Here is a 22,869-nt window from a genome sequence, read left to right as displayed (position 1 = left end):
ATAGGAGGTTCAGGCCTTCCACCCAATTGAGGGCTGCAGCCCTTGTCTGCAGGGGATGGCATTGTCCGTGGCTGGGGGAAATGGCGCCCCGATCTCTGAGGAGGCGGTCTAGCCAGTGGTTTAGATCCCCACTGCAGAAATCATTTCTAAGTGTGGGCTTGACTGATGAGAAACACCCCAAGCTCCAGTAATATGACTACGTGTGGGTGAATCCAGGTCTGGATCTCACCCAAAAAGCCGGCAGCAAATTGACACTTGGGGCGTGATTTGATGGCTATGCTGCGCCTGAAAATCCGCTCGCCGCGGCCCAGCATGGCTGATAAAAGCCAGGAGACTCTGCTCTCGTGATCTACCCGGCTCGCAACGCCATGAGAGATCCAGCGCGATCTCGTGAGACATTGCAAAGTAAATCCCATCCATGATGGGCAGGATCACTTTCTGGCAAATCTGCATATTAGAGCAAGACAGCTAGCCTCACTCTAATGTGCAGATATCTGAGGTACCTGAGGCTTTGGGATACATCTCCTTAGCCTTGGAGACTTCAGGTGAGCGCGGTTCAGCACTGGTCCCCACAAATGGGGGACCAGATGGAACTGCACTTGTGGGGTGGTACCCTTGCACGGTTGGTGCCACCTGGGCACCCTGGCAGTGCCACCCATGGGAACTGCCAGGATGCCTGCTTTGTACTGCCAAGGTGTGAAGCTGGCATTTTTTGTGCGCTCTTGATCAGGGTGCCCTGTGTGGGTTGGGAGTGGTGGGGGGGGGGAATTAAAAATTTGTATCCTGAACTCTTGCAACACGGAGATGTTCTGGCGAGTGGAGCTCCCCAGTACACAAAACGAGGCTCTGTGCATCCTCGGGTGTGCCTTCCCCGCTGAGGCCCCTATACAATGTGAGTCGCATTCTATAGCCGTGTATTTCTCGGCCCTGTGTGCACCCGGAAACACGCGGCTAAAAGCAATTCATTGAATCGAGTTCTTAGTCATTTTTGGGTAAGTTTCATGCGGCAGCGCACGTGGTGGCCAAGCAGCCAATTGGGTTGCCCACGATGTGGTTCCGGGGCTTGGACCTGTTCGGGGCAGTCCTCCAATTCAGCCCCCAGAGAGTGTCCCGCATCATTGTGGTCTGCTGTACTCCCACACTGCTGACTCAGTAAGTGTGAGGGGCTGGAGGTGTGTCACTCACAGGAAGGAGGGGTTTCAGATGGGTGGACATCTCCAGGGTCTCCTGGTTGGAAAGCCCTGTGATGCGCTCCTGCCGATCCTCTTCCCTTCAGGTGCCCGGCAGCCCCTGTGATGGAGGGGCAGCTGGAGTGAGATCCAGAAGGCCTGCCATCCCCTGGTACAGACACTCGTGGTTACCCACCAGTGCCTGCACCATGCTGTTGCAGCCCTGCACCATGGAGCTCACGCGCACAGCTATGGAATGTCATGAGCTGAGCCATGGGGCAGACATCTCCTGCCATGGAGTGCACCTCCTGCACTATGGTCTCCATTACGGCCGCCACCCTCACAGTGTTGGTCTTGTTGCATTGGAGTGACGGTCAAAAGACGATGGGACTCTTCCAGTCGGCCTTGCAGTCCAAAGAGGGATGCTGTCATCCCTTCCTGATGTTCACCTTTCTTCCATTCCAGTTCCAGCAGCTCTGGGATGACCGGACCCGGGAGGTGTTATCGACCTGGGGTGTAGCAGTATCCTGGGCTCTGGCATCCCTCCGAGTGCCGGATTCCTGGGACGTCCCAGCCTCTACCTACTGTGGATAAATGCAGGTGTGAGGTGCTTACCAATGAGTGACCCAGAAGTCTGCCTACTACTTAATCCCACCGAGGTGTGAGTATCTGTGCTGATGGAGGCTGCAGGTGACAGATGTGATGCATCTTCTTTGCTTATCTTCAAGATGTCTCCCTTGGAGCTTTTGAGCCAGTGGTGTCCAGAGGGCCTGGACTGGTCTACTGATTGCCCTGCAAGGGAAAGGAGATGGCATTAAATGCATAACGGGGGATAAATTAGGGGAGAAAAGTTACTCACGTGAGGCTTGCACTACGATTTCATGAGAGTTCTCACTTTTATCTGCTGCCGCCACTTCGCCCTCTGCACATGTGCGGTCCTGCTCCTCACCGGCCAACTCAAAGGCTCTTTCCTCAAAGGGCATAAGGCATCTTAGCTCAAGTATGACTCCGGCTGGCTGTGCCCACTCGCGGCTGTGCTCGAGTTTATCTTGCAAAGAGATAGATGGGTAGAGTGTAGGTGGGGGTCCTGCCAGTTCAGATGGCGATGAAGTCTGGCATGCGTGGAACTGGAGTGGGAGCAGGGATGTGAGGAACAGATTATCAACTGTGGGCACCATGATGCGTGGGCGGGGGGAAGGGGAGAGTGGGACAAAAGGTGTTGGGAACCCATGAAGTGGCTGGTGAGGAATCACCATGTATTTGTGTGCATGTGTGCTTGTGTGTGTGTATGTGTGTTTGTGTGGGGGCGGCATGGTGGCGCGATGGTTAGCATTGCTGCCTCACAGCGCCAAGGGCCCAGGTTCAATCCCGGCCCCGGGTCACTGCCTGTGTGGAGTTTGCACATTCTCCCCGTGTCTGCGTGGGTTTCACCCCCACAACCCGAAGATTAGGTTAGGTGGATTGGCCACGCTAAATTGCCCCTTGATTGGAAAAAAATTAAATGTGTGTTTGCCTGTGTGTGCACGTGTGTTTGTGTGCATGTGTGTGTATGTGTGACTGTGTGTGTAGGTGTGTGCATGTGTGTGTGTTTGTGGGTATGTGTGTATGGTGTGTGTGTTTGTATGTTTATTTGTGCATGTGCATGTGTGTCTGTTTGTATGCATGTGTGTGTTAGTGTGCATGTGTTTTTGTGTATCTGTGTTTGTGTGTGTGTGAGTTTATATGTGCCTGTCTTGAGTGTCTGTTTGTGTGCATGTGTGTGTTTGTGTGCATGTGTGTTTGTGTGAGTGTGTTTATATGTGCATGTGCATGTGTGTCTATTTGTGCGCATGTGTGCGTATGTCTGTGTCCATGTGTTTGTCTGGAAATGTATGTGTTTGTGTGCATGTGTCTCTGTACATTTGCTTGCATAGGTGGATATGCATGTTTGCGTATGTGTTGTGCGTGCAATTTTGTGTGCATGTGTGTGTGTATACCAGTAGGTGCCTATGTGCACGCATGCATGTGTGTCTGTGTGCATGTGTCAGTGTGTGTGCATGTGTGTTTGTGTGTGTATGTGTGCATGCATTTGTGTGTGCGTGTGTATGTGTGTGCCCATGCCGATGTACGTGTGTATGCACCTACATGTACATGTGTGTGCATGTGTGCCTGTGTTTTTGTGCATGTGTTTCTGTCTGTGCGTGTGCACATGCATGCTTGTTTTTGCATGTGCATGCCTATACAGGTGCACATGGTGTGTGTGTGTGTATGCATGACTGCGTGCGTGTATGTGTGTGCGTGCGAGTTATAGGGACCAAATGAAAATGCAGAAAATCAAAGGCAATCGTCTCTGGACTGTTACCTGAGCCACGTGCCAATTGGAATTGGGTCAAGCAGATTAGAGAATTAAACGCATGGCTCAAAGACTGATGTGGGAAGAAAGAATTTTGATTTATGCAGCACTGGCACCAACACTCAGAAACGAGAGCGCTGCTCCAGTCAGATGGGCTCCACTTGTCTGGGACCAGTGTCCTGGCAAATTGTACAACTGAGGCTGTGGATGGGACTTTAAACCAACTGAGGGATTCAGAATGTTTTTTTTTATCATAGAATTTACAGTGCAGAAGGAGGCCATTCGGCCCATCGAGTCTGCACCAGCTCTTGGAAAGAGCACCCTACCCAAGGTTAACACCTCCACCCTATCCCCATAACCCAGTAACCCCACCCAACACTAAGGGCAATTTTGGACACTAAGGGCAATTTATCATGGCCAATCCACCTCACCTGCACATCTTTGGACTGTGGGAGGAAACCGGAGCACCCGGAGGAAACCCACGCACCCACGGGGAGGATGTGCAGACTCCGCACAGACAGTGACCCAAGCCGGAATCGAACCTGGGACCCTGGAGCTGTGAAGCAATTGTGCTATCCACAATGCTACCGTGCTGCCCATGTTGTGTTCGATGTTCGATGTCTAGAAGGAATCCACAGAACTGCTTGTGACTTGTCCAAACCAGGATCTTCATTAAATCACACGTGATAAGGTAACAATCTGATACAGAGCAAGCTATCATGGAGCTTCTTCATACTCCCCTGGAAAAACCCCTATGCACCACTGTCCTCATGTACGTCTTATAACTCTCTGAGGACCACCGGATCTGCCCGTACTTAGATCTGAGTGCCTTGTCACATGACCACTGACTCGAGACCGCATGGTGGATCTGTACCACCACCTGCTGGTTGGAGGTCGCACCACCAGCTATCCACAATATTGCTTACAGGCATATCACCACAGGGAAGGGCAAAGGGGTGGGTTAAGGGAGATATAGAAATCTAAACAGAAAAGTTGAGGTAACAAAACAACGTAGCGATGCAGGTGAAGACCAGTAGAGTGGGGCAGGAAGGGACAGGAAACTTAACAGTAATTGTGTAGCAGCAAGGAAGGCCCATGCAGGGGATAGCTATAAAGAAAATTAATTTAAAAGCTCTTTGTTTGAATGCATGAAGCACCCATAGTAAGGTAAAAGAACTAATAACACAAAGAGAGATGAATGTTTCAGATCCGGCCTCCGTACCGGCCTCCCCGAACAGGCGCCGGAATGTGGCGACTAGGGGCTCTTCACAGTAACTTCATTGAAGCCTACCTGTGGCAATAAGCGATTATCATTATTATTATTATGGTTACATGGTGACCAAGTTGTGAAATAAATACTCCAGGGTGGATGGTCAGAGGCTTTTCCCCAGGGTAGAGGGGTCAATTACTAGGGGGAATAGGTTTAAGATGCGAGGAGAAAGGTTTAGAGTAGATGTACGAGGCAAGTTTTTTACACAGAGGGTAGTGGGTGCCTGGGACTCGCTGCCAGAGGAGGTGATGGAAGCAGGGACGATAGTGACATTTAAGGGGCATCTTGACAAATACATGAATAGGATGGGAATAGAGGGATACGGACCCAGGAAGTGTAGAAGATTGTAGTTTAGTCGGGCAGCATGGTCAGCACGGGCTTGGAAGGCCGAAGGGCCTGTTCCTGTGCTGTACATTTCTTTGTACTTTGTTCTTTGATGCTGAGAGATTGTTTCCGCTGGTTGTGGAATCTAAAACACGGGAGGCAGACTCAGAATAAGGGGGCCAATCATTTAGGACTGAGATGAGGAGAAATTACTTCACTCACGTGAGAGTGAATGTGTGGAAGAGTGTGTAGGTGAATAAGTATTCGTGAGTATGCAGGTGTGTGTGTGAGTAAATGTGTGTGAGTTTGTTGTGTGTATATAAGGGTGTAGGTGAAGGTGTGCATGCGTGAGTATGTTGAAAATGCATGCGTGTGATGTATAGATGAACACGTGTGTCTGATTGTGTAAGTGAACGTGTGTGAGTGCATCAGGGAAGCAGAGGGATACATAAGATCGGACTCGGTTGTGATTTCCCATCAACAGGGAGCGACGCAGCGCAATGTGCAACACTGCTCGTGACCTCAGGAAAGGAAGAGAGGAAGGAAAATCACGACAGTGCTGATGTTCCAATGCTCCGAACCCTCCCCCATTGCACAAAACAGACCATTTAGACAACTTCTAAGACCCCTCTCACTGCCAACTCAGAATAAATTACAAAACAAAACACTTTCTGAGCTGCCAAACTAATAAAATGGAGCCATGCAATGCAATGCAAGTCTTGGAAAAAAAGAATACCAGAACTGAATCTCGTGAAGGATGTATCAGGGACACCCAAGGCATGATTGGGAGCATTTACGGCCACACTTGCAGTGGACAGCGCTAATGGCACCAAGGTGGAAAGAAGGTTCTTGAGTTTAAATTTATTGGTGCTTTCTCACACAGGATTGCGATACAGTCCGCACATTTCCACGGGATACCATTGATCAGTTAATGGATGATTAAAGGATTTACTCCCCTCCCCACTGTTCTGCATTCTCTCACTCCCAGCCCCCAGGGACCAGAACTGCACTCAGACTGGGCGTGAAAGTCATCTTGGACATGCTGTAACGCAAACGACGTGACACAAAAGCACAGTACAGGCAGATTGTAAATCAGGCTGCCAGTACACTCAAGATGATTTTCACTTTTTAATGATTTAGATGGAAACTTTCAGAATGGGGCAGCGCAATCAGTTCTTCTGCCAGGTCCAGACAATTGCTATTTCTCTTTCCCACCCAGTTTCCAAGTCATGACCTGAACTTGTTGACTCACACGGGAGGCACTGATGTAAAAGCACAGAAAGATTCCAGCACTCGGTTCCAGTTACAATGGGCTGGATTCAATGCAGCCATTGCAGGGGGAACCATGACGACCAGACCCACGGAGTCGTGGGAGTGGCCCCCGTGGTGGCAAAATGTCTTCCAATTAAGTCAGAGGGCAGAGGGGCAGACACAGGATTCCAGCTGCCACCAGTGGGATGTCAATCCGGCTCATCAATGAGCCACTTAACTCCTATTATCCCTGCGTAATTTAGTGGTGGCTCAGAGATTAATGGGAGCTGTGAGACAATCCCGTGCCTTTGGAAAGTCACCCAGTTTGCCAGCGACTGACCAGGGTACCCCTCGTTATCAGGCGGTGGCGTAGTGGTATTGTCACTGGACTAGTAAACCAGAGACAAAGAGTAATGTTCTGGGGCCCAGGTTCAAATCCCGCCACTGCAGATGGTGAAATTTGAATTCAATATAAATCTGGAATTGAAAGTCTAATGATGACCGTGAAACCATTGTCGATTGTCGTAAAAACCCATCTGGTTCACTAATGTCCTTAAGGGAAGGAAATCTGCTGTCCTTACCTGGTCTGGCCTCCATGTGACTTCAGATCCACAGCAATGTGGCTGACTCTTAACTGCCCCTCAAGGGCAATTAGGGACCGGCAATAAATACTGTCCCCGCCTGTGATGTCCATGTACCATAAACTAATTTTAAAAATGACACTCTGTGCCTGAGCGAATGACTGAGCATCAGGAAATGAGGGAGGGATTGTTTAAACCCACTACCCTGTCCATGGCTCCCAAAACACCTGAACACCCCTCCCTCGACCCCCACCCTTACAATGCTTATCCTGCTCACACTCACATTTGGCCTGGGGGTACCTGGGCGTGGAAGGCGATGGCATAGTGGTAATGTCACTGGCCTAGTAATCCAAAGGCCTGGACTAATACTCTGGGGGCATGGGTTCAAACCTCACTATAGCAGATGGTGGAATTTAAATTCAATTGATAAGATCTGGAATTAAAAGCTACTCTCAGTAATGTGAAATATAGGCAAGGAAACCTCCTGATTACCATCTACAGTCATGGCCGCTCCAACGTGGCAGCTTTAAGTGGCGCTAGCCTCGGACAAATGTTTACCGCCTGCTAAGGCACTTAGTACTGGCTGCATGCTATTATTATTTAAATAAAGATGCAGCTTGAGGTTTGCATGCTCCCTTCATTGGAAGGAAAGGTGAGGGATAATCCTACATTGTGAACCCCTTTCCCTTTACAGGGGCCATCATACATTTACCCCTTTGAAAAGTACAGCACCAAAGGAGGCCATTTGGCCCATCAGGTTTACATCAGTTTTCAAAGATCAATCACGTTAGTTACACATCCCTTCCCCCCCACTCCTGCAATTGGTTCCCCATCAGATATTTATCCAGTTCCTTTTTGAAGGGGGCTTCTTGTAGCGAGACGTAGGAGGAGGTTGCACATTGGGTAGCTCCCGCCAGAGTCCTCGGTTTTTGGCTTTGTTCACCCGATTTGTGAGGTGCATTCACATGGAAACCTGTCCCAATCGAAAATTTGTTACATAGAACATAGAAAAACAGCACAGACCAGGCCCTTCGGCCCACGATGTTGTGCCGAACCTTTGTCCTAGATTAATCATAGATTATCATTGAATTTACAGTGCAGAAGGAGGCCATTCGGCCCATTGAGTCTGCACCAGCTCTTGGAAAGAGCACCCTACCCAAAGTCAACACCTCCACCCAACACCAAGGGCAATTTTGGACACTAAGGGCAATTTATCATGGCCAATCCACCTAACCTGCACATCTTTGGACTGTGGGAGGAAACCGGAGCACCCGGAGGAAACCAACGCAGACACGGGGAGGATGTGCAGACTCCGCACAGACAGTGCCCCAAGCCGGAATCGAACCTGGGACCCTGGAGCTGTGAAGCAATTGTGCTATCCACAAAGCTACCGTGCTGCCCTTAAGAACAAATAAATCTACACTATATCATTTTACCGTAATCCATGTACCTATCCAATAGCTGCTTGAAGGTCCCTAATGTTTCCGACTCAACTACTTCCACAGGCAGTGCATTCCATGCCCCCACTACTCTCTGGGTAAAGAACCTACCTCTTATATCCCCCCTATATCTTCCACCATTCACCTTAAATTTATGTCCCCTTGTAATGGTTTGTTCCACCCTGGGAAAAAGTCTCTGTCTAATCTATCTATTCCCGTGATCATCTTATAAACCTCTATCAAGTCGCCCCTCATCCTTCTCCGCTCTAATGAGAAAAGGCCTAGCACCCTCAACCTTTCCTCGTAAGACCTACTCTCCATTCCAGGCAACATCCTGGTAAATCTCCTTTGCACCTTTTCCAAAGCTTCCACATCCTTCCTAAAATGAGGCGACCAGAACTGTACATAGTACTCCAAATGTGGCCTTACCAAAGTTTTGTACAGCTGCATCGAAAGGATGTCTAAAAAGCAAAGAAGGGATACATTGAAGAAAGGTGCGAGTGCTAGTCCACTGGCTGGTTTGAGTTCAGAGAGGAGTGCTGTGGGGGAAAACTGGCGGAGGTGAGCTCTCCGGGTGGAGCTATTTCAGTAACTATGGATGCGTGGCAGGGGTTTTTTAAAATATAAATTTAAAGTACCCAATTCTCTTTTTTCCCCCAATTTAGTGTGGCCAATTCACCTACCCTGCTCATCTTTGGGTTCTGGAGCTAAGAGCCACGCAAACATGGGGAGAATGTGCAAACTCCACACGGACAGTGATCCGGGACCAGGATCGAACCCGGGTCCTCAGCGCCTCGAGGCAGCAGTGCTAACCACTGTGCTGCCCACGCTGACAGAGGTCATGGCGGCTGAGTTCGAGAAGCAGCTCAGCAAACAGCTGCATGGGAGGGAAATGCTGGGGAGTCTTAAGCAGTCAGTGGAGGACCCATTGGCCCAATAAAGGAGACAGTTGGAAAGACGTCGGAGATGGTGCAGGAGCATGGTGAGGTGTTGAAGGGGATGGAGGCAATACTGTCGAGGCAGAGTGACCTGCTCGATTCTCTGGACGCCAAGGCATTGAAGGTGGAGGACAGTAATAAGGGCCTGAGAGCAAAGGTCAAGGACCTCGAAAACATTTATTGATAGTGGGGCTACCTGAGGGATGGAGGGCCTGAGGCCGACGGAGTACTTCTCGACAATGTTTGGGAAGCTATTGGGGGAGGGGGACAAAACACCCCCTTTCAAGCTGGAGTGCTCCTTGGGTTTGTTTTTTGTTGATTATTGGGTGAGGGGTCTGTGGTGGAGGGCGCTACCCTGCTGGCAAACTGCAGTTCACTAGTAGTCGGGGGAGGAGCTGCGACCTGCTGATCCTGTTTGTGCAGATTTTGGTGAGCCGAGGAGGCGTGAATGGTGGGGGGCTGGGGTTGGTGAAGATAGGAGCTGCTTCAAGAGGAAGTAGTTGGGTTTGGGGGATGGGGATGGGGAGAGAGGTAGTTTGCTGACAGTGACTGAGGTCTGTTCTTTGTCCCATCTGATGGGTGGGGCCAGGTGCCATCTTGGGTGAGTGCTGTGGGTTGGTGCATGGTGGGGGGTTGGGCACATCATTTTTACAGGAGACTGATTTTTGTCCTTTATTTGGGCGGGTAAGGTTGCAAACGGTCTTGCAAAGGGACCAGCAATCTGTGGGCCTGGCATTGCCGAGCCTGATCTTCTATTATTGGGCGGTAAATGCGGAGAAGGTGTTGGGCTGGTGTGGGGATTAGGAGGCAGTTTGAGTGAGGATGGAATCAGGTTTGTGTAGGGGTTGGGGCTGCGGACACTGGCGATGATCCCACTTCTGTTCTTTCCAGGGAAATATTCAGGGAACCCGGTGGTGGTCGCTACATTGAAAATATGGCAGCAATTCTGGCAGCATTTAAAATTAGGCAGGAGGTCGAAGCAGGCGCCGATTTGTGATACGCACATGTTTGAGCCGGCAAGATCGGATGCCAGTTTTTGAGGCTGGAGGAACAAGGTGAAAGGCAAGGGGGGACTTGTTTCTGGAGAGGTGGTTTGCGAGCCCGGAGGAGTTATCAGAGAAGTTTGGGCTTCCACAGGCGGAGAACTTTAGATATCTGCAGATGAGGGACTTTGCAAGGAAGGTCTTCCCATTGTTTCTGGTAGCGCCACCAGCCTCGTTGTTGGAAAGGGTTCTGTCGTCACAGGGATGAAGGAGGGGAGCACCTCGGGAATTTACGGGAGGATAATGGCGGAGGATACTGCATCCCTAATGGGGACTAAGGCCAAGTGGGAGGAGAAGCTGGGGTGGAATTAGATGAGGGGTGTGGTGAGAGGCCTTGCATAAGGTGAGCACTTCTTCATTGTGTGTGAGATTGGGGCTGATACAGTTGAAGGTGGTACACTGGGCGCACTTAACTAGGGTTAGGATGAGTCGGTTGTTTGAGGGGGTGGAAGATAAGTGTGAGTATTGTGGGAGGGGCCCGGCGAATCATGAGTTTATGTTTGGGCATGTCCTGAGCTGGTGAGATTTGGGGTTTCCTTCTCCAACACCATGTCGCCGATTCTTAAGATGGAATTTGAGCCCAGTCCCCTGGTACCCATATTCGGGGTGTTAGACCTGTGCGGAGGCAGATATCTTAGCCTTCGCCTCGCTGATCGCTCGCAGGCGTGTGCTGGTGGACTGTTCTGCACCCAATGCCTCAGTGTGGCTGGGGTATTTGTTGCATCTTGAGAAAATTAAGTACACGTTAAGGGGCGCAATTGAGGTATTTTGTAAGAGATGGCGACCTTGCATTGTGTTTTTTAAAGAGCTAGTCACTGTCGGCTGTTGGGGATGGGGGTGTTCCTGTTTTGTTGAGGGTGTGGTTTGTTTTATTTCATTGTTTTGTATTCATTAAAAATATTCAATAAAATTATTTGTTTTAAAGTTTCCTTTTGAAGGCTACTGTAGAATCTGTAGCCACTGCCCTATCAAGCAGTGCATTCCAAGTTCTTTTTCAAAAAATAAATTTAGAGTACCCAATTATTATTTTTTTCTCCAATTAAGGGGCGATTTAGCGTGGCCAATTCGCCTAACCAGCACATCTTTGGATTGTGGGGGCGAAACCCACACAGACACAGGGAGAATGTGCAGATTCCACACAGACAGTGAGCAGGGCCAGGATTTGAACCCGAGTCCTCAGCACCATAGTCCTAGTGCTAACCACTGCACCACGTGCTGCCCTTGTCTGCCAAGTTCTGACCACTCATCCAGTAGTCAATCAGGCAATTAACATCTCTAAATTCTCCCTCTAAACAACAAGCATTTGGTGTTGACATCAGGCAGTGGGGAAGGGAAGGTGATTAATTATGTCCTAAATGTTCAAACAATGCTTGGCAGTTAACTGTCAGTCACCATCAACTAGTGCATTCCACATGGCAATGTCTCTACCAATCAGAGTTCACTTGCCAACCAATCAGCACCTTCTTCTCATACAGAATAGATTTATTCTTTCCCCTGACATTAGTGTTCTTACGATTGTCCTGATGAGTGCAAGATGTGAAGCTTTGACAAAATGTTTTTTTCAGCGATGTCACATTTCTATTTGTGGGACCTCATTGTGTAGAAATTGACTCCCTTGTTTCCTACAGCAGTGACCACACCTTAAGCACAGTGTTCAGTCTAGTTATCGAAGCGCAAAGGAGACATTTAACTGTTGGAAATAATGCACAGAAGAGCCAGAAATTTGATTCCAATCTGAATTATGAGGATTAATTGTAGAAAATTGCGCGATACAGCCTGGAAAGGAGGTGTGAAAAAGGTAATCTCATTGAGGGACGCAAGAGGGCTGAGGGAATGGAAAAGGTAAATCCAGAATATTAATTTTTCAGAGTACGGCAAGGGACCACAGGTTTAAATTAGTAAAAGCCTGTTTTAGGAAAATTCTTCTTTGCACAGAGCGATCAACATAAAAATATAACCAACATAACAACGAGCAGCAAGGGCGAATATTGGAACCCTGGAATAGTTTGATAACTGAACGATGCAATATTTCTGACACATCAGGTATCGCTGGATGAATATTCAGATGGGCCAAATTGCCTCTCCCATTTTAATTATCTTGTGATCTTGTAACTCAGGATGATCCAGATGTATAACCCTGGAATTTTCCTGATCTGCCTCCTTGTGAAAGGTGGTTTTTTTGCTATTTCCTCTCTGCTCCCCCCTCCATCCTACTAACGATGTAAAGTCAGACAAAAAGTAGATAATAGCAGTGTTGGGTCCATGATTTTCTTCCTGCTTGAAGCTTGTAACCTGATCCTTGTTGGACATCAGAGGCAGAAAGTAATTAAAGGTTGTAGTATCTGCACGCAGTTATAAATTGATCGCACATGAGGACCCCCGGGGGAAGGGGGTGGGAGAAGGAAGTGGCACGAGAGGCTGTTAAACACTTAACAATTCACATTTTGGAAGTAGCCATTATCTAGCAGAAGAGCTACAGGCCTCCCTTACGTTCACAGACCTTCATCACCACTCGTCTCCCAAACAACCCCGCCTCCCCGCTGCTTGATGGGGTCGAGTTCAAAGACTGTGTTATTACCTGGAGTCCTTTAAAAAAAAATCTCACCAGGGTGCAGAGTTGGAGCTCTGTCCTTGGGGGCAGGGGTCAATGAGGAAAGATATTAAGAGATGCATTTTAGTGGGTGGTGCAGTGGTGAGCACTGCTGCCTCGCGGCGCCGAGCTCCCAGGTTCGACTCCGGCCCCGGGTCACTGTCCGTGTGGAGCCTGCACATTCTCCCCGTGTCTGCCTGGGTCTCACCCCCACAGCCCAAAGATGGGCAGGGTAGGTGGATTGGCCACGCTGAATTGCTCCTTAATTAGGAAAAAAAAATAATTGGGCATTTTAAATTTATTAAAAAAGAGTGGCATTTTTAAAAAAGTTCCGACAGTGAAAATCTCTATTTCTTCACCTCCCCCCTCCCTCCTTAATTCCATCTGCCCATGGGAACACTGGGTGAACAATCAGGTGAGTGCCTGCCCAGAACTCCAATTGCCTGTTGGTGCTCATTGCCTCGACTTGCACATGAAATAAGGTCGGAAAGCTAGCCAATTCTCACGACTCAGTGCTTTCAGGAGAGGAGGGGGGAGACAGCCAGTGAACAGAAGCTGTTGATGCAGGACTGTCCAAACTAAAACACTGCAAGACGTGTCACCCTGAGCCCTGCAAATGTGACCCATGAAACCCAGTCCTATTTTCGCTCATGTTGCCGATTCGCAGGTTTGTTCCCTTTCAATTTGCTGAGCCTGGAGGTTTGGAAGGGTCTGCTGCATCATGGGGGGATAAAATCCTTTCTTGGAATGCCAAGATTGATTTGTTTCAGGGATAGAGTGGGATTAACGGGATTGTGGATTCCAACTGCGGCTCTTAAGTGGCTCACTGATACAAAAGCCTTGTACTCAAAGTTTGACATTAATATAGTGCCTGTCACGAATTCAGGATGTTCCAAACTGCTTTAGAGCCAATGAAGTGTAGCCTGTTGTAATGAAGGAAATGCAGTGGCCAATTTGAGCACAGCAAGCTCCCACAAACAGAAATGTGATAACGGCCAAAGAATCTGTATTTTATGGGTGTTGACTGAGGCATAAACACGACCAGGGCGTCAAGGATAACAGCCCCTGTACTTGTGGGAAACAGTGACATGGGATATTTTACATTTACATTTGCACTTTATATTTGAAAGATGGCTCATCTGACAATGCAACACTCCCTCAGCATTGCACTCGAGTGCCAGCCTGCATTTTCTTCTCAAGGCTCTGGGGCTTTAGCCCAGGATATTCTGACTTTGGTAAGATTCAGCCAACTGAGCCACAGCCGATACCTTGGATTAACCAGTTACATTATCTGCTGCTTTCCTTCCTCTGACACCCCAAATGGAAAAAAGTATTAGCTTATTTTCAAAACAAAATACTCCTACTTCTCCATAAATTCCAGTGTGGCGGTGGTGGTTTCCTGGGCCACCGCCTGGATCTCCTGCACTCCAGTCGCATGGTAGGAATTCCCACAATGTGCATACACCCCCGCTAGCTCCACACCCTCGCACTCTGCGATGGATTTCGCCAGTATAACTGCAGCTGGATTCTCGGGTCGCACCCCAGCTGTGGGCAGGAAGAAAGTGCATTAAAAATCTCACGCTGCTGCACTACAGACACACACACATACAGACAACCACACACAATATTAATCTTTTATTGTCACAAGTATGAAGTTGCTGTGAAAAGCCCCTAGTCGCCCCATTCCAGTGCCTGTTTGGGTAAGCCGGTATGGGAATTGAACCTGCGCTGCTGGCCTTGTTCTGTATTACAAATGAGCTGTCTAGCCCACTGAGCTAGACCGGCCCCATTTATACACACACACACAAACATACATACACATGCACATACATACATACACATATATACACATGCACATACATACATACATGCACATATACACATACACATACATACTCACACGCACATACATATGCACATACATACATACACACATATACACACGCACATACATACACACATATGCACACGCACATACATACACACACACATACATACATACACACATATACACACACATACATACATACACACATACATACATACACATATACAATACACACACATACATACGCACATATACACATGCACATACATACACATATACAATACACACACATACATACACACATACATACACACATATACACACGCACATACATACACATATACAATACACACACATACATACACACATACATACACACATATACACACGCACATACATACACATATACAATACACACACACATACATACATACATACACACATATACACACACATAAAACTAATCCTTGTCACTAGCACAAGCCGATAAGACTGGAGTCACCCTTGTCTCCATTGCAGAGGATTGTTCTCTCCAAATCAGAAGGATGCAGCTACTACCTCTGCTCCAGAGGCTTTTAAACATAAATTTAGAGTGCCTAATTCTTTTTTTCCTAATTAAGGGGCAATTTAGTGTGGTCAATTCACCTTCCCTGCACATCTTTTTGGGTTGTGGGGGCCGCGATTTGAACCCAGGTCCTCAGCGCCGTAGTTGAGCATGACTTTTAAACTATTGCTTTGCACGATGCTGAAGGAGAGCGCTGCATGATTGTGGGGGGCATACTTAAAATCAAATTTTTGACCAAAATTCTGCTTGCTCCCTCAGGTGGACCAGAAAGATTGCACTATTTTAAGAAGAGCGGGGCAATGGTTAGCACTGCTGCTTCACAGTGTCGAGGATCCGGGTTCGATCCCAGCCCCGGGTCACTGTCCGCGTGGAGTTGGCACATTCTTCCCGTGTCTGCTTGGGTCTCACCCCCACAAATCTAAAGATGGGCAGGATAGTTAGCTTGGCCATGCTAAATTGCCCCTTTATTGGAAAAAGAGAGTTGGGTACTCTAAATTTAAAAAAAAGAACAGGAGTGTTCTCCCCACTGTCCTGGACAATATTTACCCCTCAGTCAACATAAATGAAAAATGTGGGATTTTCTGAGTTCACATTGGCAGCAGTGTTTCCTATATTACAACAGGTGACACTTCAAAAGCATTTAATTGGTTGTAAAGCAGTTTGAGATGTTCTGAGGTCAGAGAAGGTGCTATATCATTGCAAGTCTTTCTTGTTCGTATATGATTCAACGTCCCTTTCCCCCTTTAAGATCTTAAAAGCATCCAATGACTGGTATCTTGACCACTGCTCTGAATCTACAAGGGGTCAGTCTCAGGATACGCGGTAGTACTGATGAGGAACAATTTCTTCACTCAGAAGGTGCTGAACCTGAGGAATTCTCTGCCACAGAAGATTGTGGAGGTCAAGGGCGCGATCTAACCAAATTGCAACAATGTCCTGTGATGAGCCTGTTTAGCCGGATGTTTTCCAGTGCTCACAGCACCGAGAAACACCACGTTATCTATCAGGACTTTGTTGCAATCTGGGGCCTCAGCAGGTGACACCCCGCCAAGGCCAAACTTAATCCCATTTCCTGCACTGAGGAGCTCCGCACGCCGGAACACCTCAGTACAGGAAGAGATCAGGTTGCCATTTTTAAATGGCATCCCGAAATCCCTTCCAACTCACCTATAAGGGGACATCGACCCCACCCACACCCCACATGGACAAGTCACACCCAGGCCCAATGCCAGCTTGGCACTGCCCCTGCCAGCTGGCAGTGCCAAGGTGCCACTCAGCCCAGAGGGCAATTACCCGGGGGCCCCAGATGCCCTGGGAGACCCCCCAGTGCCATTCCGTCTGGTCCCCATTTGTGGAGCTCAGCACTAAACAGCACTCACCTGAGGTCTTCAAGGCAAAGGGGTTAGATCCCAGGGCCTTAGTAGATCAAACAAGCGCATATTGAATAATAATCTTTATTGTCACAAGTAGGCTTACATTAACACTGCAATGAAGCTGCTGTGAAAAGCCCCAAGGCTCCACATTCTGCTGCCTGTTCGGGTACACCGAGGGAGAATTCTAGAACCAGAATTAGAACCAAAACTAGAAAAACTAGAACCAGAGGACACCATCTCAGACTGAAGGGATGATCCTTTAAAACAGAGATGAGGAGGAATTTCTTCAGCCAGAGGGTGGTGAATCTGTGGAACTCTTTGCCGCAGAAGGCTGTGGAGGCCAAATCACTGAGTTTCTTTAAGACAGGGATAGATAGGTTAATTAATAAGGGCATCAGGGGTTATGGGGAGAAGGCAGGAGAATGGGAATGAGCAAATATCAGCCATGATTGAATGGCGGAGCAGACTCGATGGGCCGAGTGGCCTAATTCTGCTCCTATGTCTTATGGTCTTGTGGAGAATTCAGAATGTCCAAATTACCTAACAGCATGACTTTCTGGACTTGTGGGAGGAAACCGGAACCCCCGGAGGAAACCCACACGGACACAGGGGAGGGGGAAAGTGCAGACTCCGCACAGACGGTGACCCAAGCTGGGAATCGAAATTGGGGCCATCGGACTGTGAAGCAACAGTGCTAACCACTGTGCTACCATATTAGTGAGACAAGCTGTCTCATTCTAATATGCAGATTTGCCAGATAGCGATCCCGCCCACAATGGGTGGGATTTAGATCACGTCCTCTCATGATAGCGCCTAAGATCTTGCGAGGCATGGTCAACTGGGTGGATCTTGGAAGTGGGATCTCCCGGCATCGACCGGCCGCATCATGCCGCTGTTCGGGCATAACAAGGTCGGTAGATTGCACCCTAAGTCACTGAATAGAATTAAGAAGGAAATAGATAAATTTGTACATACTAAAGTCGCGAGGGTATGGGGAGAGAGCGGGAGATTGGCATTGAGGTAGATGATCAGCCATGATCAAATTGAATAGCGGAGCAGGCTCAAGGGGTCGAATGGCCCGCTCTTCCTCCTATTCTTTATGCTTCCATTAATCCTACCTTCTTTAGCTTGGTGTCTGTTCTTTACCTTATCTCTGTGAGATGCCTCACAAGACTTTTCTCCCCCTACATTAAAGGGGCCATAACTACGTGTTATTGTGGTTGTACTAAATACTGATCAACACCGAGAATGAATAGATTGATAGACACTACACCCCTGTATGCTTCACATGATGCTGGTGTTATCTAGTTACATTGTAGACCTTGCATTGCCCTATTATGTATTTTATTTTATTTTATTTTAATGTACTTAATGATCTGTTGAGCTGCTTGCACAAAAATACTTTTCACTACCTCAGTACACGTGACAATAAACAAATCCAATCCAATAGTAGTATCTTTAAGAACAAAGCTGAATGCTTTAACGATGGACGGAAAAAAGATTTCTGGACAGTGCTGATGATCTTTCTCATCTACATCTGTTTCCTGGGAACATTCCATTCCGCAAGGAGGCAGGCATCCAGATCTTCGTTTGTATCATTAGTCCAATAATGCCGGAGAATATGCCATGTCCATAGGCTGCAGTGACACCTAGTGGTTGTATCATGGGATCGCACTGGAGGCCAATATAATTAAAGGGACATTTTCAGGTCAATAATTTGATGACAGCAAAATCCACACATCCTTCCGTCATTAGCCCATTTCAACACCCATCCTAACCCCACAAATAGGTCCAGCAGCCAAATTTTGAACAAAAAAGGGAAGAAGTGTCAGCCTAGTATCATGTCTATGAGGTGGGGCATGTAAAAGATAGATTAGCATTTGTACCATGTCTGTCATGACCATTAGGTGGTCTCAAAGCACCTCACAGCCAATTAGCTCATTTGAAATGTAGTCACTGTTGTAGGAAAACACAATATTCTGGTTCATTTACTGAGACTGCTACTAACTGAGCCAAACTGAAATTTAATGCAAATAGTGCTGGCTGTTAGGAACTGGGGAAGGACAGCGCGGTGGTGCAGTGGTTAGCACTGCTGCCTCACAACGCTGAGGTCCCAGGTTCAAATCCCGGCTCTGGGTCACTGTCCGTGTGGAGTTTGTACATTCCCCCCGTGTTTGCATAGGTTTCAACCGCCCAACCCAAAAATGTGCAGGGTAGGTGGATTGTCCACGCTAAATTGCCCCATAATTGGAAAAACTTTATTGGGTACTGTAGCCATCTGGGATGGCCACTTTCAGTGTATAAAATGGACACTCGCAGAGCATACAGGGAAATATGGACAATGCCAAGCAACAAGCAGGCACAGAGCCTGAATGTATATTTGGAAGACAGACTGCAGACGGAACCGAAACTCCGGGCCGATTTATATATTGATGGCCCATCTCCGGGAAACAAAGAAGTAGTGCTCAGGTAGCCGATACTGTCCCAAAGCAAGGCCAACAACCAGTTAGGACACGCCCAGCCATCAAGGCACCCACCCCTTTATTGGCTAAGATCGATGGCGGTGATCAAGAAGCTGCCCAATTAATTGGGACCAAGTTTAAGGCCCGCCTAAAAACACGCGAAGCCCCTCCAAGTATAAGAAGGAACCCCCACCAAAGGTTCAGTCCCTTGGATTTGGCTCTCAAGCAGAGAGAGCCTTCCACCTGCATCACCAGAAGCAAGTAAGTTCAAGTTCAACGCTCACTACCAGACGGATGACCTTAGCTGTACTCCTGTTACCTCTTCGAACCCAACAGCCTCAGATCCGAACAACGGCCATTGTTCCTCTGACCTAAGTGGGTACCCGAAGTTAAGTATAGGTGTTAGTGATAGACATAGTTTAGCCTGTAGTGTTATTGTGCATGATTAAATCATACTGTGTGTAAATAAATACCATTGACTTTGAACTAACTAACTGGTGTATTGGCTCTTTGATCGGTATTTGGGTTGAACCTCGTGGCGGTATCGAGAGATACCTGGCGACTCTGAAAGTATACTCATAATTAGGATTAAGAAAGGCGACCTTATTAACCGCCATATTTATAGCAAGTACTAACAAGGGATATAAAGTAACCTTGATAGATTTTGTTGCGTAAAACTGTCGGGAATTTTGTAGACCGGAAAATAGCTTAAGCCGTACCAGTGTTTGCATCACCGCTTTATTCCCCCCTGTTCCAAATTTACGGTAGAAACCCAGAGATTACAGTAGGGATGGCAATGAAGGCAATGGAACGCGTTATGAACCCCCAGGACTTCGAGGTCACAGCGACCAATAGAGCAGAGCAGTGTCCCATATGGGAAGAGGAAATTCGGAAATGTCTAAAAGGGAAAGGATGGCCCCTTTGGAGCGAATTTTGTGCAAATGAGGAAACAGGTCCTGGAAGTATAGGACATACATGGTGGGAGAACCTGACCAAGATTCCTAAGAAAAGCTTAGGAAAAGCTCGTAATCCAATGCCAATCGTGTCCTGCTTGGCACAATTGCGAGGCACGGAGGAGGTCGTGAAGATGCTCCGCAGAGAGATTTAGGACAGAGAGAAGAATAGTGAGGGAGACGTTAGCGAGTGCGAGAAAGTTAACAGGCAATTTAGAGAGCAGTTAGCGGCGAAGGACAAGGAGATGGCTGATGTCAAACGGGCACACCAATCTTGTCTCGCTCACCTAAGCGGTTTTCAGTCACAATACGATAAGACCTACCAAGACACGCAACGCACGGTGTTGGTACGAGAAGAGGCAGAACATCAAGTTGAGCAATTAAAGAAACAATGCCAGGATTTAAAAGCGGCCCTACGAGCACCCCACAGTTCCACAACGGAACAAAGGCAGAGTTCGGTGGACCACGCCAAATGCCGAAAGCAAATTGCAGACCTGCAATCTCTGTACAAAATGGTTTCCAAGATACATTCGGACCCCAGTTAGATCAGGAAAATGGCCCCGATTGGCAGGAGTTAAATGAAACTGCCCATCGCTGTGTACATGGAACATGTACACAGGATAAAATCCAGAAAAGGAAAGCACCCCCATCCCTGACTGCACAGGCAGAGCACAATCCCATGAACCCTGTTACCATACAGCGCAGGGCCGCAACAGACGGAGACCCCGATTTTCTGTACACCACCCCATTAACCGTCACCCAATTAAGGGACGCGTGCGATAAGATAACACCGTTCCAACCCACATCGGACCCACACCATTATTTTGCAAAGGTTAAACAACAGTCGACCATGTACGGCCTGGACGAAAGAGAGCAAGTGAAGCTCACAGTTTTGAGCCTCAACCCCACAGTCGTGGCAGCCCTTCCCGACCCACAAAATGTAGGAGGAGGCACCCTCCAAGAAATGCACACAGAGACCCTAGATGCGATCGGCTACAGTAAGGGAGATCCCGTAGAAGGACTCAATAAATGCAGGCAGAAAAAGACCGAGCACCCAACAGCATTTGCTGGACGCCTGTGGACCCACTTTACAGCAGTATTTGGAGAGTTAGTCCGCGCCCATTTGACACCAGAAAATATGGCCAAATGGACTCGAATCCTAGTCTCCCACTCGACCGAAGCAGGAAAGAGAGCTTGCGCCAATTATGACCCCTCAGACGATATACACACAATGAGAAATGGGTTTTAAAAAGATTATCCCGCGCTTGGGAATAGTCCCTTCAGGGAAAGTCAGAATACGGAAAAGCATATGAAGAGCAGGCAGATGCTAACATGCATCCAGTCAGGACACATCAGAACCCCGCACGGGTAAACGAGGGAAGAAACAGCCCACAGCAGCCTTAATCACAAGAATGCTACAATTGTGGACACGAGGGACATTACGCCCGAGAGTGCAATGCCCCCCAGAAACAGCAGCGAAACCAGCAGGCAAATACCCCAAATAAGAACAGAGCCAAGCCCATTCATAGTGTTAGCACCCGTTCCGAGAATACAGACATGAACGGCACCGATTGACAGTGTTCAGACTCCCCAACTTTGGTCTGCAACACCCTTTGGGACAAGTCCGGAAGACCGGTAGTAGCAGGCACAGTCCGGGTACACCACGTAGAATTTCTTTGGGACATAGGAGGGTGACGTACCACGCTAAATTCCTCCACAATGTTCCATCGGGATACATGGCCCATCACAGATACCATTACCCTCAGCAGTTTCACAGGACTCTTACAGTTGGGACACATTACAGCCCCTGTGGCGATTCAGATAGGCAACATTAAAACCAAACATCCCGTCGTTCTAGTAGATCTACCCCAGACAGCCAAACACATTTTGGGGATAGACTTTATGAGCTCCCACAATCTTTTGTTCGACCCCGTCAGTAAATATGTGTGGGGAATGGCAAAGGCAGCACAAGCCCCCACCACACTCACAGTTGGAGACTACGCACACAGGATTAGCGCAGTAGGAGACGTCTGGTTTGATCCACGAACCATTTGTCAGGACAAAGACGTTAGAGACGTTTTGCAGCGACACAAAGCTTCTTTTGCCCAGCACAAGCACGACTGTGGCAAGATCGCTGGCTTAGTCAACATCACAGGACCCGACCCCAAACCCCCAAAACAGTATGGTTTTCCCCAACAAGCAGAAGGAGAAATCTCAAAGCTCATCCAAAGTTTACTTGACCAAGGCGTACTTCGTTCAGTAGCCTCAACTAACAATGCCCCAATTTGGCCCGTCAGGAAACCCGATGGCTCATGGCGACTGACCATCGATTATAGGGAACTAAACAAAGTGACCCCATTAGCAGCCCCCACCGTAGCCACGAGTCTCGAGACAATGTTAAAACAGGGACCCCAGTCAAAATATTTCTCGGTTTTGGACATCAGCAACAGCTTTTGGTCCATTCCATTGGATAAAGCGTGCCAATACACATTTGCTTTCACCTTCCAGGGACAGCAATACACGTGGATGTGCCTACCACAAGGCTCCCACAACTCCCCCTCCATTTTCCACAGACAGCTGGTGAATGGATTGGCAAACTTTTCCCGACCCGATTGGCTTGTCCACTATGTAGACGACTTGCTTCTACAGACGGACACTAAGGGAGAGCACATTTCACTTCTCACCGAATTATTAGGACTCCTTCACGAAATTGGATGTAAAGTAAACCCCAAAAAGGCCCAGATTCTCCAA

General features: G+C 48.1%; 1 protein-coding gene across 3 annotated transcripts in view; it reads right to left on the bottom strand.

Moving 5' to 3' along the window:
* LOC140385704 (D-serine dehydratase) overlaps positions 1–22,869 on the bottom strand; it is a 227,584-nt gene that overhangs the window by 88,815 nt on the left and 115,900 nt on the right. For all 3 annotated transcript variants that reach the window (XM_072468143.1, XM_072468142.1, XM_072468144.1), the window contains exon 4: positions 14,302–14,482. In XM_072468143.1, coding sequence (XP_072324244.1) covers positions 14,302–14,482 — 181 coding nt within the window. The remainder of the gene's footprint in view (positions 1–14,301; positions 14,483–22,869) is intronic.

The sequence above is a fragment of the Scyliorhinus torazame genome, chromosome 11, assembly GCF_047496885.1.
Source record: "Scyliorhinus torazame isolate Kashiwa2021f chromosome 11, sScyTor2.1, whole genome shotgun sequence".
In the NCBI taxonomy this organism is placed as follows: domain Eukaryota; kingdom Metazoa; phylum Chordata; class Chondrichthyes; order Carcharhiniformes; family Scyliorhinidae; genus Scyliorhinus; species Scyliorhinus torazame.
Note: the sequence above shows the minus strand (reverse complement) of the source record. Positions and strands in the feature narration are given on the sequence as shown.